Here is a 16,175-nt window from a genome sequence, read left to right as displayed (position 1 = left end):
TCCCAGTGGCTTTCCAAAGCCTTTGGTGTACCCATTTGTGGCCAAAAGAGAGATCAGGGTGGAGTCTTGGGTCCCTGAGCTGGTGTCCCCACTGCCCCAGAAAAGAGGGCAAAAGTGAGGGGTAATTCCAGGTCAGCTGGAAAATTACAGAGCCAGGAGAGAGCAGACATGGTATTTTCCAGGCCTGGGGAGAGAATGCAGGAAGCAGGAGGGAGTCATCCTGCCTCAGAGCAGTGAAGTCCCCCTCACTCCTCCCTGATTTTTTGCCAGAGGCCTGCATGTCTTACTCCTTGTAAGCAAGGTGTGAAATCCTGGACCCCACCCAGTGGGCTGGCCACCGGGGTAAGGGCCAGGTCACACTGCCCCAGCGCAGGTGACCCTTCTCTACCAAGCCAGGTGGATGCATCCTCCAGGCCCCGCCCTGCACAGGGTGCTGTGAAACTGCTTCCCTTTTTTCTGCTGGCTAAGCCTCCTCATGTAATAATAATAATTGTTAACTATTGCTGACTGTGCCAGGTATGGCTCTAAATGCTTTTTATGTATTTACTCATTTATTCCTTATGACATTCAAGAGATGGGTACCATTTTCAGATAAACCGAGGCAATCCCTCAGTCCAACCCCTATTTCCCGCCCCAGATAAACACAGTCTCTGGGCTTCAGAAACAAGGCAGAGGCAGCAATCCCTCATTTAGCTGACCAAGGACTTCAGAGCCCTGGAAAAAGTCCTAACACCCTTGCTGCTCCTCACAAAACTGGGTCATTCTGGGCAACTGCTTCTGTGGGTCTCAGTTCCCCACTAAGTCAATGGTGCCACCATGGCATTTTCCCTTCCTCTTCTCTCCCTCCCTCACCACACATACACACACACAACACACACACACTCCCTACTCCCTAGCCACTTCCCATTTATAGGAAATGGGGGATGATGTGAGGAGCAAGGCCATCCTTGGGGACCTGCTAATAGTCTGGCTGAATATTGGAGAAACCAAAGACGCTGGCAAAAATGCATTAGCAGCTTCTGTTCTACCCTCCCCCCACAGCCCCTTCCCATTATACTTGGGCTCAGAGCAAGCATTGTTCTCTTCCTATAGAGTGAGATACCTAGCTGGGGCTGGTTCGCCTGGAAGAAGCCTGCAAAGCCGTGAAGAACCTGGAGTTTCCTTTATGTTCCCCTCTCTTGCCATCTCCCCCATACAAAGGCTCTGGTCCCCTTTGGGGGCTGCTTCCCCTGCCTACCTTAGGGTCAGGGGCGAACAGTCTTTTAAGTATAAAGGACGCCAGCAGGGCCAGACCTGAGCTATAGACTTGAATGGAGGAGGGATGGGTCCCCTGGACAAAATAATTCCATTTCTGGGGTTTCACTTGTGGCAAAATAATCAGATATATATGTCAAAGTTATGTACATAATGTTTATCTCATCGTTCATAATAGGGAAAAATTAGAAACAATTTAGATGTAGAATAATAAGCTATTGGCTAAGCAAATTATGGCAAATCCATATAATAGAACATTATGCTGCCATTTAAAAGTGGTGATGACAGAAGAATTTTAATTGACTGGGAAAATGTTTGTGATACATTAGCGGTGAAAACAGCCTGCTACAAAATGGTACTCACAGTAGGAGATACATTTTTTTTTTAAGGTAGGCATACACTAATGCAACGTGGTCTCTGGGACTGGATCTTGGAAGAGAAAAAAGACATGAGTGGAAAACTGGTGGAAACTGAATAAGGTCTGTAGTTTAGTAAATAGTCCTCCACCAATATTAATTTCTTGGTTTTGATCATTGTATTTTGGTTATGTTAACATCAGGTGGAGGGGGGGCCTTTCTATATGGATTATAAATTGCTTTTGTAAGTAGAAAAGAATCAATAAATATTATTTTTAAAAGAAAAGAATAAAGGAAAACAAAGGCACAAAGAGGAATGACAGCCCACACTGGGCTGCCCCTAGTGTGGACCGCTGCGCCCATTTCTGTTCAGAGGGCTGGGGCGGGGAGAGCAGGGCCTGAGCGGGAGAACCCCACCACCTCGAGGCCTCCTTAGCAGAGAGGTTTGGAACGGTTTGGGTGCGGAAATAAGATGGGGCAGGATTGAGAAGGTGAAAGAGGACCTGGAGGGCTATACATGTACACCTGGCTATATTTCTGCCATCACCCGACGCTCCATGGGCACAGAAGAGAACTGAACCCACTGAAAGAAGGACGGTACAGCCGCACCTTCCCTTTCAAATGCAAGCTTGGGAAGCCCATGGCCGCTAGCTCCTGAGGTCACCAGTGCTTCCCCTGTCATTTCTAGGAGGCTGAACCTTAGAATTGCTGATGAGCCCCGACCCGTGTGGCTCAGGTGGCTGGGCATCGTCTGACAAAGTGAGAGGGTGCCAGTTCGATTCCCAGTCAGGGCACATGCCTGAATTGTGGGTTTAGTCCCTAGTCGGTGCACGTGGGAAAGGCAACCAATAAATGTCTCACATTGATGTTTGTCTCCCTCCCTTCCCCTCTCTCTACCAATAAATAAATAAAATCTTTTAAAAAATTGCTGGTGAATATAGGCCCCCATCCTGCACCTGGGGATAGTCCAGTCTGAGTGGTGACCCATACAGAGAAGTTTGTGGGAGTTTCTAAAACAACAGACACCTTCAAGGGTATATCCTTCAGGAAACTTCCCTGTCACTGGGAAAAATAGAAATCCTTCGACAGAACTTTCCTCTGGACTTAAACTTCCTTCTGAGTCCTCCTCCTGGGTCCCCACCCAGGTTGGTGGGGAATCAGGAGAGATCAAAACTTCCCCCCAAAGCAGAGCCTTCTGGCTGGTACCTCAGTTGGTCAGAGCATCATCCTGATACGCCAAGGTTGTGGGTTCAATCCCCAGTCAGCACACATACAAAAATAAACTGCAAAAATAAAATTTAAAAACAAAATAAAAAAAAAACAACTTCTTCCAAAGTAGAGGGATCTGGCTGAGCAGAGAGCTGGGGTCGCTACTCATGAAAAGATGTTGGCTTTTTTTAAAAAATATATTTTATTTATTTTTAGAGAGAGGGGAAGGAAGGGAAAGAGGGAAAGAAACATCGATGTGAGAGAGAAACATCAATCAGTTGCCTCTTGAACGCACCAGGGATGGAGCCTGCAGCTGAGGCATGTGTCCTGACCAAGAGTTGAACTGGTGACCTTTTGCTTTGCAGGACGATGACCCAACCCGCTGAACCACGCTGGTCTGGGCAAGATGTTGGCTTTTCAATGGGCAACATCACAGTCAAGGGAGAATGGGAATGGCTTCAGAGGGCCAACCTAGACCAGAGAAGAGAGTCCCGGGGAGTCAGATCATAGGTGAGCTCACTAAAGGACAGGTTTGAAGCAGCGTTAAACAGGTGAAGCATGAGGGATGGGCAGCTTTGCAGGGCTCTCAGGTTCCAGGTGAGGGGTGAGCCTGGATGAGCACAACAGTCCTTTCCAGCTCTGAGAGCCAATGGGACCCACTCCACTCTCCATGTAAAGGCCAGAACTGTCTGTTAGCCTCCCCTGTTTGGGGGGCATGAGCAGAATGCTCCAAGTCAAGGAAGCCTAGTTCAAAGCCAAGGGTGGGAGGTGCTCAGTTTTAGAAACCGAATTAACAGGACGGATTGGGACTGGGGTTAGATACTTGATGGGACTTGTTCCGGGCAGTGAGGCAGAGGCAAAAATAGTAATGCTGTCTCCTTTCCTTTAAGGTTTCGGGAGTGAACCAGACAATCTCCCTCCAAGTCTCTAAATGGTAAAGACACTTAGTTAACTGGGCTGGGCTGTGAAACGCCTGGAGCAAGGAGGTGATTGTGTCGCTGTGAATACCTGGAAATCTACTCTGGAGCTCAGATGCCTGAGGGGCTACTCTGGGTGGGTTGGAAAATGGGGAGGGACAGCCAGAGGCGACAGGGCTCCCCAGCTCCACACCCCCACGGAGATCTTTCACCAGCTAGTCAATGGGAGGCTGTGTGCTATAGTCGAAAAAGTGTGGGCTCAGACAGACCCCATGTCACTTGCTGTGCATCCAGTCGTTCAGTTCTCATTCAACAAGCATTTATTAAGTAACAATTAAGATTCAAGGAAGGATATATAGTAACTTTATGCTGGCAAGTAAGGCATTTAACTTCTGAGTCTCAATTTTTTTGCAGAAAGCTTGTTGGAAAGAATGCAGACTACTGCTTGAATAATGTACTTAGAGGAGAATCTCAGTGCATGTTTGTTCATTCTGTCCTATGTACAGAGTCCTAAATGAGATGCAGAAGAACATACAAGGCACATCCTCTGCCCTTATGGAAGTTACAGTCTTCTCTGGGAAATAGAAAGTGGTGTAAAAATATTATTCAGCAGTATGTCAGCAAGTGCGAAATCTCAAGGCTGCGAACCAACTCCAGAGGCCGTAAATGAGGGCCAGTGGACAGACCCAGGGAAGCTGGGCAGAGCTGGGAAGCTCTGAACGGAGTTTTGAGGCCAGCAAGCTGGCGACAGTGAATGACAGTTCCTTGTTTCTGGGCTGTACTTAGTGGCCTACGAAGCACTTTCACAGACATCATCAAGTTTGCTTCTCACAAGTACCTCAAAAGTAGGCAGGTGCCATTGCCTTTAACAGACGAGGGAGTGGGGGTCAAGTAATATGTCCAAGATGGCAGAGCTGAAGCAGATGAGGAGAGCCTGAGCCCCCGCCTCTGACCATCCACCACCAGGCCTGTGGGGAAGATCAGAGCCCCGCGGTCCCTGTGTGGCAGCAGAAGCCAGGGCTCGGCTCTCCCTAAACCAGCACCGCATCTTGGTGGTGTGTAGCTCCAGCAGCAGCAGGCCCAGACAGAGCCCAGCTCAGGAGGCCGCGGAGCTCAAAAGGGATTTGGTTGGTGGCTATGACTCGACAGTCTTCAGAGTGGGAAAAAATAGACGGGTCAAGAGAGGGGAGGGAGGGCACAAAGGAAAAGGACCCAAGGTCTTGTTCCCATTTTTTCTCCAGGGCTTACTCTAGGCTGTGAGGCAGGAATAAGAGGAGCATGAGTCTGTTATTCCCACCAACAAGTGTTCTCACACTATTTACTCAACCAGAGACAAGGAGGGCCAAACAAGAGGGAAAACACTAGAGTTGCAGCAAGAAGGAATGGGAGTCAGACTAGAGGAGGGACTTCGTTGGGCATCTGAGATAAGATGTAAAATTTCTAACCTCCCTTCCACAGTGCTCCCTCCGCCAAGCTCTCCAAGTCTAGTGCAATACAGCCCAGGGATAAGGGCTGGGTGGGATAACCTGTGGCAGGCCCCATCTTGGGATCCGATGTGGGGGATCCTGCAGGCCGGGGAGATTTTCCCATTCTGGAAGGGATGGTCTGAATGTGTCAGGAGTTGTGGGGAATAGGCTGTGGATGGAGTGAGTTTTGGGCAGGATTTACTCCGGTACCTGGACATATGAGTGTGTCCTGGGATGCGGTGGGGTGAGGGGAGTTGATACGAATTTCAGTGGCTACGAAGCCATTCTCACGATCCTGATGCAATGCTTAGGATAATAAGAAGTGAGTAAGTAGTAATTAGATTGTGAACTAACCTCTTGCCTCAGGATATCACCACTTTTGCACAATCCATCCCTAGGCCTGCGGGAAAGACCGGGCAGGGCTGGGTCCAGGCATCTGGGCAGGGCCACCGGCCCCAGACTCTGGAGCTCCAGAGAAACACAGGATTTGGTGAAGACCGCCGCCACCTCCTGCTGGGTTACCAGGCCAGGAAATGGAGAGGGAACAAGCCACAGGATCTATAGACTAGATTTTATTTTGTTTTTCCTCTTAAAATTTTTTTTTTTTTTTTTTACTTTTACTAGTATTTATTTTATTTATTTTATGCGGACTTTACTCCCGAGCCATAAGTTTTTGTTTCTTCAGTTTCTTCTGGGATATCTTTTTCTTCTGTGCAACTTCCTCTTCTGGTTTAGGAACAATTTGTTCTTTTTCAGTGAGGATCATCTCAATGTGGCAGGGAGAGCTCATGTATGGGTTGATCCGCCCATGAGCTCTGTAGGTTCTACGTCGCATCTTGGGAGCTTTGTTCACCAGGATGTGCTCAATGACCAGAGAATCTACATCTAAACCCTTAAGTTCAGCATTACTCTCTGCGTTTTTAAGCATGTGGAGCAAAAACTCAGCACTCTTTTTGGGCCACCGACCCTGTGTCCAGCCCCACTGTTTGGCCTGGGCACACCTACCAACTCCACCGTTGTATCGACGGAATGGGACACACTGCTTCTTCAAAGTGACATCTTTCAGATACTTGGTGGCTTTTCGAATATGCATACCTTTGATGGCCTGGGCAGTGTCACAGGTGTTCTTGAAGTGAACCCGAAGGTTTGAACCTCGTGATTTGCATGATTTTGTGGGGTTTTCTGGGTCAAGTGAATAGCGAACCATCTTCAGAGGTGACCTCTGGTCGCTTCTGGGAAGAGCTGTTTTTCCTCTTCTTAAAATTTAAAAAAATTTCTATTTCTTGATTTTTTAGAGAGGAAGGCGGGAAGAGAGAGAGAGAGAGAGAGAGAGAGAAACATCAATTTGTTGTTCCACTTATTTATGCATTCATTGGCTGATTCTTGTTCGTGTCTGACCGGAGATCAAACCCGCACCCTTGGCATACCAGGACGACGCTCTAACCAAATTGAGCTACCTGGCCAGGACCTGATTTATTTTTTCTAATTAATTAATTTCAGGGTCCTTCTCAGTACTACCATGTACAGTTGCACGTGTTAGTGACTGAGCATCATCCAGTTATGTTGGCTAAAAGACGCCTCTTTCATTCAATGAGAAGTGAAGAGAGAGAATGCTAAAACATCTATCCCTGCCCCTGATCAGAGCCGACTCTCCAGCAGGCGAAATAGCAGTGAGCAAACAATCACCCAGGTGTGCTTACTGGGGGATGCAAGCCCTGGCCAGGCAGCTCAGTTGGTTAGAGCATCATTCCGATATGGCAAGATTGAGGGTTCGATCCCTGGTCAGAGCAGCACATACAAGCATCAACCAGGGAACACATAAATAAGTGTAACAACAAATCAATGTTTCTCTCTCTCTGAAAAATAAACAAAACAAAAAAGAAAAAACAGTGCATGGAGTGGACATATAGAGGCATGTGGTCTGGACTTGGAGCAGTCAGGCGATGTTCTCCCTCTGTCTTCCCTCCTGCCAGTGACAGCCGCCTTCAACATGCTTACCATTTACATACTTTTTCCACATTTTTTCTTCTTTCTCCCCATCCCTAGTTACTCTTTATTGCTCAGCTCCACTGTGTCCTGGACTTTGTTTTTCCTTTCTTCAATTAATTTCAGAGTACCTCCCAGGGCTGCCGTGTTGTGCATGTATCATTCACCTCACAAACACAACTAGGCAAGGCTCTCGGCTGCACCTACCTTTTTCTAATTTGTAAAAAAAGTGCTGTTAAGGGCTGACGGTGGCCCTGGCACCTTCGGTGGACCAGGCACTGAGAAATACTTCTTGTCTCTCCCCCTACTCAGTCCACTCTTCTTCTCCTACCCCCATCTTAACCCTGTGCCCTCACTCAGGATAGGCTCTCTAGAGACTTGGTAGTGTGCAAGGTCGCAGACTGAAGTTAGACAGACTTGGGCTTGCTGACCTACTCTGCCCTTGCCAGCAGTAAACTTGGGGCAAATAACATTGCTGAGCCTAGATCGCCCTCCATACAGTGGGGGTTATATTATAGTTCCCATCCCGCAGGGTCCCGCTTGGTAGTGTAAGAACTGGAGAGTGCTTAATTGAGAGCCTGACACAGAGCTGTAAATTAGTACTGTCCTGGTTCCTTTCCTTCCGTGCCTGCCTCCCAACCCCTGCTCAGAGCCGTTACCTGGTTCTGTCCCAACATCCTGCCAGTCTATGTCTGAGTATCCTTCCCATAAACGTAGCTGTGGCCTGCAGGTAAATAGCATCATTTGCAAAGCACTTGCACAGATACTCCCCATTTGCTCTTTGCCATGCTGAGCAGTGGTCAGGAAAGGTGTCAGACTTACTTACCAAAGGTTACTGGCTACTGAGTGGCAGAGATGAATTAGAACCTAAGTCCATTCCCTTTATGCCAAGCTCCCCGGGTGTCATATGGAGGTCACTAGAACTTTATTGACACCTTCCAAGAATAAAAGAAGGAAGAGGTAGTTGACCTCTGAAATCCACACATTCAAGACCTGTCCTTCACCCTCCAGCCCTGGGCAGATGAGCAGCAGAGAAGGGCCAGGAACCAGGAGGCGGTGCCGCACTGGCTTTCGTGGGAGGCGCGCCACTGCTTCGGTCTAACTGCTGGGCTGACACAGGAAAGCTGGTCCCTATCAGAGAGACGCTGACATCAGACCACACGCAGGGGTGAGGGGGGCCCATGGTGAGAGCCTTTGTGATAACATCTCAGAGTCTTCCTTCCCTCACATCTTCTAGATTTTAAATTCTTAAAAAATATTTTATTTATTTTCAGAGAAAGGGAAACAGAGGGAGAAAGAAAAGGGGGAAAACATGGATCAGTTGCTCATATGCACCCTGACACCCTGACTGGGGACCAAACCCACAACCCAGGCATGTGTTCTGGCCAGAATCGAACTGGAGACCTTTCGCTTTGCAGGATGACCCCCAACCAACCGAGCCACACCAGTCAGGGCTCATCTCCTAGATTTTATAAAATGTCTTAGTGATAGAGGCCTCCAGCCCTCTCATTCTGCGCGGGCCATGCTATACTTAGGTTATCTCAGACTCACTCAGTCTCCAGGGGCCTGTCTCATAGTGAATATAATGGGTAGGCTCACTGTCTATTGAGATGGTTTGGGCACAAAGATCATAGCTCATTCCCATGAACATTCCTTCCTGGGCTTATGGTTCCAAAGTGGTTTCAGGTACAGTGTGCCATTTAGTCTTCCCAATGACCTGGGGAGACAAGTATTATTAAATGAGGAAAATATAAACTTAGAGACATAGGAAGTGACTAGATAGGGCCACACAGTCTCTAAGTGTTGGAGCCTGGCCTTAACCTCTAGTCCTCAACCTCTAGTTCTCTGACCACATCTACTTTTTTTCAAAAATTTTATTTATTTACTTTTTAGAGAGAAGGGAAGGGAGGGAGAAAGAAAGAGAGGGAGAGAAACATCAATGTGTGGTTGCCTCTCACGTGCCCTCCACTGGGGACCTGGCCCACAACCCAGGCTTGTACCCTGACTGGGAACTGAACCAGCGACTTTTCGGTTCGCAGGCTGGCACTCAATCAACTGAGCCACATCAGCCAGGGCCACATCTACTTCTAAGGGAGGTGACCAAAGAGGAGAGAGGCTGGTGGGTGCCAAGACCTGAGCACCCAGAAAACAGGACAGTGTCTGGTGTCTAAGGAGGCTTTGGTAAACGGGGCCTCTTCTTCCTTAGAGGGAGCAGAGCCCTTGTGGGCCTGCAGACTTCCCAGCGGCAGGGGAGGAAAGACTAGGAGAGGAAAAGGAGCACTGAAACAGCGCACCTGTGCACTGCGCCCTCCCCCTGAGAGCCTGGGCCCCTGGCCCCTTCTGCTCCCGGCTCCCAGTTCACCCTCAGCACCCAGGCTTTGTATTTGCATTTTGACTCTTGAACCTTCCCTCCACAGCCCAACCGGAGACTGCACAGGCATACCCACCGCCAAGGCCACGCAGCAGCCTCCGGGGATCTCTGGGCTCCGTTGGGCGGCATCTCTGCTCCCCGAAGGGGGAGCCTGACAAGGTGATTATAAGCTCCCCAGAGAGACAGGCCTGTCATTAGGATCAGACGTCCCACTTCCTCGAAGCAGCTAGCTCGCCTGTTTTTTTCTGCAAGCTCCCTCCCAGGGCTCTGGCAGGCTAGCTGCTATAGGGGCCTGCGATGTGGGCGGGGAGTGGCCTCTGAGAGGAGAGAGGGTGCCTGGGGCCCCTCCACTGGGGAGGTGGACTTTGTCTTGGAGAGCCGATGTCCCGGGGAGGTTAAGCCACTTTAACCATCCTACCCTCCCCTTTCTAGAAAAAACTAAGGGAAAAGGGTGTTTAGATGAGCTGCAACTGGGCAGGGGGCTCTTTTGGGCACCACTTTGGGGCCCCTTCGCCAAAAGGCTTCATGGGGGTGCAGGTCCCCTCGGTTCCTCTGTGGGTTCCAGGAGGCTGACACTGTGTCTATGGCCCAGAGTGAAACAGGGCCTCCCAAAGCGTGAGGCAGAAAAGGACCAGTCCCAGATGCCACACCTTCCTTGCCACCAAGCAGCCTCTTACATAAGTCCATCCACTTTTTAGAATCAGCCAGGAATCTGCACACTTTTTCTGTAAAGAGCTAAATAGTAAAGATTTCAGAGGCCACATAGTCTCTGAGACACCCGCTCAACTCTGCCCTAATAGCACAAAAGCTGGCACAGACACAGTACACAAATGAATGGGCATAGCAGTGTTCCAATAAAACTTTATTGATGGACCCTGAAATTCAACTTTCATACAATGTTCACATGTCATGAAATAGTCTTCTTCTTTAGATTTTTTTTCAACCACTTCAAAATGTGAAGATCCCCCCCTGGCTGGTGTGGCTCAGAGGATTGAGTGCCAATCTGCGAACCAGAGGGTTGCCGGTTCAATTCCCAGTCAGGGCACATGCCTGGGTTGCAGGCCAGGTCCCCAGTAGGGGGAGCACGAGAGGCAAACACACATTGATGTTTCTCTCCTCTTTCTTCCCTTCCCTTCTGTCTAAAAATAAATAAAATCTTTTTTAAAAAAATGTGAAGATCCTCGTTGTTCACTGGCCATGTAAAAACCAGGGGTGGCCTGGATTTGGCGCCCGGGTGGCAGTTTCCTGTGTATCCTTCTAACAGAGTTGCCTTGTGTGTTGGCCTCTTTAAATAAAAAGAACGATAAGGTTGATTAAAGGAGCGGAGATGAGATTGGTGTGTAATGGAATCCAGGTTCTATTTTACTACCTTTGGATAACTTTGTGGATTTACTTTTTTTTAATGATTTTATTTATTTATTTTTAGAGAGAGGGGAAGGGAGGGAGAAAGAGAGGGAGAGAAACATCAGTGTATGGTTGCTTCTCATGTGCCCTCCACTGGGGACCTGGCTCACAACCCAGACACATGCCCTGACTGGGAATTGAACTGGTGACCCTTTGTTTCACGGGCTGGCGCTCAATCCACTGAGCCACACCAATAAGGGCTGGTTTTATTTTTTAAACTAGTGCTTATTCTATATCTATTTTGTGCTTTTGCATAACTCTCCCATTCTCCCCACAAGCTCATGAAGCCAACCAGAAGGACTTCTATTTGACATCTAAGGAGAATAAATGTAAAGAGGTAAAGTCATTTTTCTGGAGCTGCACAATTAACATCTGGCTAAGGCGAAGTCCAAACCTACGAGGGGGGACCACAAAAAATCCGGAGTTATCTTCTGGAGGGGGCCCCTTGTGGTACAGGCTTTTCCCAGCCTACCCGGTAAATGTTCTAGGAATCAGCTGGCGGTGTTGTGAGGACTGTGTTCAGCTTCAGTAAATTTTTTTTTAAGACTCTTTCAATGCATTTGCCCATTTCATGAGGGGTGATTGACCAGCACCCCTGCCCACACCAGGCTGAGTGTTCAGCAGTTCTTGACCAAAAATGGCATGACCCCCATGCCCCGCCCTCTCTATTCACCCGATCTCGCCCCTGGGAGACTTTTGTTTTTTGTTTCCCCAATGAAAAAAGTCCTCAAAGGGAAATGTTTTGCCAATGTGGAAGAAGTGAAACAAAAACTGGCAGAAGAACTAAAAGGCAGCAAAATCAACAAGCTCTAAGACTTTTGAGCAGCAGAAAACAACGTCTCTATAGGCGTATTGCATCAAATGGAGAGTAGTTTGAAGGTGAATGAAGTTTAAACATGTAAGAATAAATACACAATTTTTTATAAATAAATTCCTGTCTCTATTTTTTTAGTTCCCCCCTCCAATATATACTTGGTTTTCTAGTCTCTGCGGCCAGCATTCTGCCCTCATTACGGGATTTTTCTGCCCCACTGCAACCTCACGGGGATTTATTAGCATCCTGCAAATATTGGGCAAGCCCCTTCCAGGTGCTGGGAATACCCTGGCAAGAGGGAACAGGCAAGGTCCCTATATCTTGAAGTACATACACATTTTACTAGAGACACTGCGCTCATAACTAACTAATTTCAGAAGGCTATGAAGAAAAACAAGATGATGAATTAGAGGGCTTGTGGGAGGGGCTGGAGAGGAAATGAGGGAAGAAAGGACGCTCTGAGGAGGTGACATTTGAGGTGGATCATGAAAATTAAAAAGCTCATTCTAGGAAGGTCTGAGCAGAAAGCACTAGAAGGGAACAGCAAATGCAAATGCCCTGAGGCAGAACCAGCTAGTAAGAAAAGTGAGTTCCATGTATGGAAAGAAAGCCACAGTAAGATGGGGTTGGACAAGTAAGCAGAAACCAGATTGCGCAAATTTCATTCTTGTACAACAGGAAGACCCTAGAAGAAGTCAAGCCGAACAGGGGCATGATCTAACTATGTTTTTAAAGATTACTTTGGGAGGTATATATTTGGCAGAGAGGAATACCAATAAATCCAGTGAAAAAAGTGATGAGGGACACAAAAGTCTGGAGCAGAATAGGACATTTTTTGTGACCAGTATTGTGGCATGAGGGCCCGGGATGGGTGGGGGAGGGCTCCTTCTTGTTGGTCGCACCCAAGGGGACATCTGTCTCTGTCTTCCTTCTCTTATTTCCCCTATTGCTACTCCCACACTAGAGTAAGCAAGTCCTTGGCGACCCAAAGGGCCACAGAAGAGAGAACTGGCAAGATGAGAAGTCCACGTCATTTGGGAGGGTGGTGGCCTGTTGCCCGCTGTGTTCTCAACTATTGGCTCCAAAGGCCCCGGGCTCTGCCCAGTCACAGCTCTGGCCTCAGCCAGAGGTGCCAGAGGTAGGATGAGTAAGTGAGAACAGGGAACAGGGTGTCAAGAGCCTGTAATCTCCCTCTTTTCCAGAGGAGAGACCCAAGAGGGAGGTAATTCTTATTCAAAAGAAACAAGAGTGGGAACAAGGAAAGGAGGGTTCTACCTTTCCTTTTCTAGTGGCCTATGGCAGGGGAAAGTCCCCTGATGGGATCAAAAGGTTCAGCATCTTTGTCAAATCAAAGGTGAGGCCGGGAGGAGGGCAGTGCTGGGGCCAGGCAGTTTCCGGAAGGCGCGCTGGAGGCACCGAGGACCTTAGCTACCTGGGGTTTGGAATCTGAAGGGAAGGGTAAATTTGTGGACAGTTTGTGTGTGCTTGGCGGGAAGGCATCTTATCCAGCAACCCCCAGTAACCATTCCAAAGAGGGGGGCTCACTGTCCATCTCAGGCCTTTCCTCAAGCCAGGTGAGAAGCTCACCTTGAACGTAGAAAAGCCAAGTGGTAGCGGAACTGGTGACTCCTAGGGGCTGACCCCATTGGCCCCGTCCTGCTGTGCCTCGATGCGACACCTGTGCGGCAGAGAGGCAGCCTGCAGCTCATCCAGCCCACTGCTGAGTCCGGCCTCGCCACCTTTGCTCAAATGCCTCCTGTTACTCTTAGGCCAGTTAAGGGCTTCCTTTAAACCAGACTCCCGAGGCCTCTCCTGATGAGGCCCTCTCCAACAGAGAGGGAAGGGAGGAAGGAAGCTGACATTTCAGGGGCTGAGGCTACTGCAAGTGAAGAACTTCATATATTGTATTATTTATTCCTTATGACTCTTCTAAGAGAGATATTTATCTTCATTTTACAGATCAGGAAGTGGAGTCTCAGAGAGATTTAAGTGTCTTATCCAGAACACACAGCTAACAAGTGGTGGAAGCAGGATTTGAACCAGGCCAGCTTCCAACGCCCCCGGCATACCTCTGTCTCCCTCATGTATCACTTCACACTGTAACGCTACTTGTCAATTTTTCTCATTCCCTTTTACACGTGTGTTGAACCCTACCTCTTGTCTCTACATACAGTCTTGCTCTCCTATCCGCCTAAATGCTTAATTCTAACGATGACGACCATGTGTCTGCTGATCAATCCTTTCTTCAGACTCTGCCTTGATTTTTGGTTTGTGGTTGAAGGTGCCCGCCATTGTCCACCATCATCCTATTCTCTCCCCTCACCTCCACCTGGACAGAAGTGCCAGAGCAGAATGTCCTCAGTCACTACCAAGGAACATGGCCTGAGGGCCCTCTGCACAATGCTGTCACTGCACAATGCTGTCGCTGGATACAAAGACCACCCGACGTTCACATAAAACCTGGACATGATGTCTATAGCCTTATTTGTAGTTGCCCCAAAGTGGAAACAACCTAAGTGTCCTTTGACAGGTGAAGTCAAACAAACTCTGGTCCTAACATACCATGAATAACTACTCACCAACAAAAAGGAAAGAACTACCAAGGCACAGAACAACTTGGATGTTATTATGCTGAGAGAAAAGCCAATCTCAAAGAGTGGTATGCTATGTGATTTCTTCTACGTAGCGATTTTGAAGTAACACTTTAGAAGCGGAGCACAGAAGAGTGGTTGCCAAGGAAGAGGGGTGGGTAAGGAGGGTGTGGTTGTAAAGGGCAGCATGAGGGGTCCCTGTTCCCCACAGTGTTGGAACTGTTCAGAATCGGGATCGTGACAGTGCAGACATACACAGGTGACAACATTGTACAGACCTAAATACACACACACACATGGACGTGTGCACGAGCATGCACACAAAGTGAACTGGGAAACCTGAACAAGGTTGAGGGGTTGAATCAGAGTCAAGATCCTGGTTGTGCTATTGTACCAGGCTTTGTAAAATGCTACTATAGGGGAAAACTGGGCAAAGTATACAAGGTATGTCTCTGTGTTATTATTATTATTTTAACTGCATGTGAATTTATAATGATCTCAATTAAAAAACTCAATTATAAAAAGAAAGGCTTAATAGGTCTCCAGTCATTCAGGGACTTATAGTCTCTACTGTGCCCCCTGTTTCTTTTCTGTCTCTTTATCTAACCCCAGGCTGAATGTCGTCGGGGCAGAGTAAAAATTCTCAGGGTAGAAACTGCTGAATGGGCAGTGAAGGACCTTAAATTCAAATTAACTATCCCTTCTCTTCCTGATTTCCCAATCCCAATCTCCTCAACTTTGGCATTTTTAAAAAAAAGATTTTATTTCTTCTTAGAGAGAGGAAGAGAGGGAGAAAGAGAAGGAGAGAAACATCAATGTGTGGTTGCCTCTTGCGTGTCCCCTACTGGGAACTTGGCCCACAACCCAGGCATGTGCCCTGACTGGGAATTGAACAAGCAGCTCTTTGATTCACAGGTCAACACTTAATCCACTGAGCCACATCAACCAGGGCAACTTTGGCATTTAAAAAAAAAATTACTATTTTTTTGTCCTGGCTGGTGTGGCTCAGTGGGTTGAGGACTGGCCTGCAAATGGTAAGGTCATGGGTTTGATTCCCAGTCAGGGAATATGCCTGGGTTGCAGGCCAGGTCCCTAGTTGGGAGCATGCGAGAGGCAACTTATCAATGTAACTCTCACATATCCATGTTTCTCTCTCCCTCTTTCTCCCTCCCTTCTCCTCTCTCTAAAAATAAATAAATGGAATCTTTAAAAAAATTATTATTTTTTAATCCTCATCTGAAGACATGTTTACTGATTCCAGAGAGAGAGGAAGAGAGAAACAGAAATGAGAAAAACATCACTGTAACGGAGAAACATCAATCAGTTGTCTCCGGTAGGTACATGCCGCAACCAGGGATCGAACCCTCAACTTAGGTATGTGTCCTGGCTGGAAGTGAACCCACAACTCTTTGGTGCACAGGACAATGCTCCACCTAACTGAGCCACCCGGGCAGGGGAACTTTGGCATTTTTTTAAAGGAGAATTGGGAGTGAGGGAAGCACTCAGAACCTTGGAGTAGCCCTGAGACCAAGGGTCAGAGAAAACAGAGAAGAGGCCCCATTGCCTCCCAGCTAGCCAGCTCCCAGGTCATTGTAGGTATTTAAGAGATTGCTGAACCTTGTGTGTGTGCGTGGGGGGTGGGGGGGGGCGGGGGGGTATCCTTTCTCTCTCTACAATAGTGGAAAGAGGAAAGGTACCCGTAACCCTCACATTATCATGAATTTGCTTCATGAGTACATTTTCTAGGGAAGCAACAGTCCAGCTGTTTCCTGTTCCCGTAAATGCTCCCTCCACGTCCTCCTCACCT

General features: G+C 48.0%; 1 protein-coding gene across 1 annotated transcript; it reads right to left on the bottom strand.

Moving 5' to 3' along the window:
- Window positions 1-5,797: 5,797 nt before the first annotated feature.
- On the bottom strand, window positions 5,798-6,439 carry LOC129062404 (60S ribosomal protein L17-like). The gene has a single exon (XM_054563387.1). It carries the CDS (start codon window positions 6,407-6,409, stop codon window positions 5,855-5,857), a length of 555 nt encoding a protein of 184 aa, XP_054419362.1. The 5' UTR covers window positions 6,410-6,439; the 3' UTR covers window positions 5,798-5,854.
- Between the last annotated feature and the right edge of the window lie 9,736 nt (window positions 6,440-16,175).

This window comes from Pteronotus mesoamericanus, unplaced genomic scaffold, assembly GCF_021234165.1.
Source record: "Pteronotus mesoamericanus isolate MK-2021 breed Mesoamerican mustached bat unplaced genomic scaffold, CSHL_Meso_final scaffold_705, whole genome shotgun sequence".
Classification (NCBI taxonomy): Eukaryota; Metazoa; Chordata; class Mammalia; order Chiroptera; family Mormoopidae; genus Pteronotus; species Pteronotus mesoamericanus.
Note: the sequence above shows the minus strand (reverse complement) of the source record. Positions and strands in the feature narration are given on the sequence as shown.

Coding starts and splice junctions, on each gene's coding strand:
- LOC129062404 (XM_054563387.1), bottom strand. CDS start 6,409: ATGGTTCGCTATTCACTTGACCCAGAAAACCCCACAAAATCATGCAAA.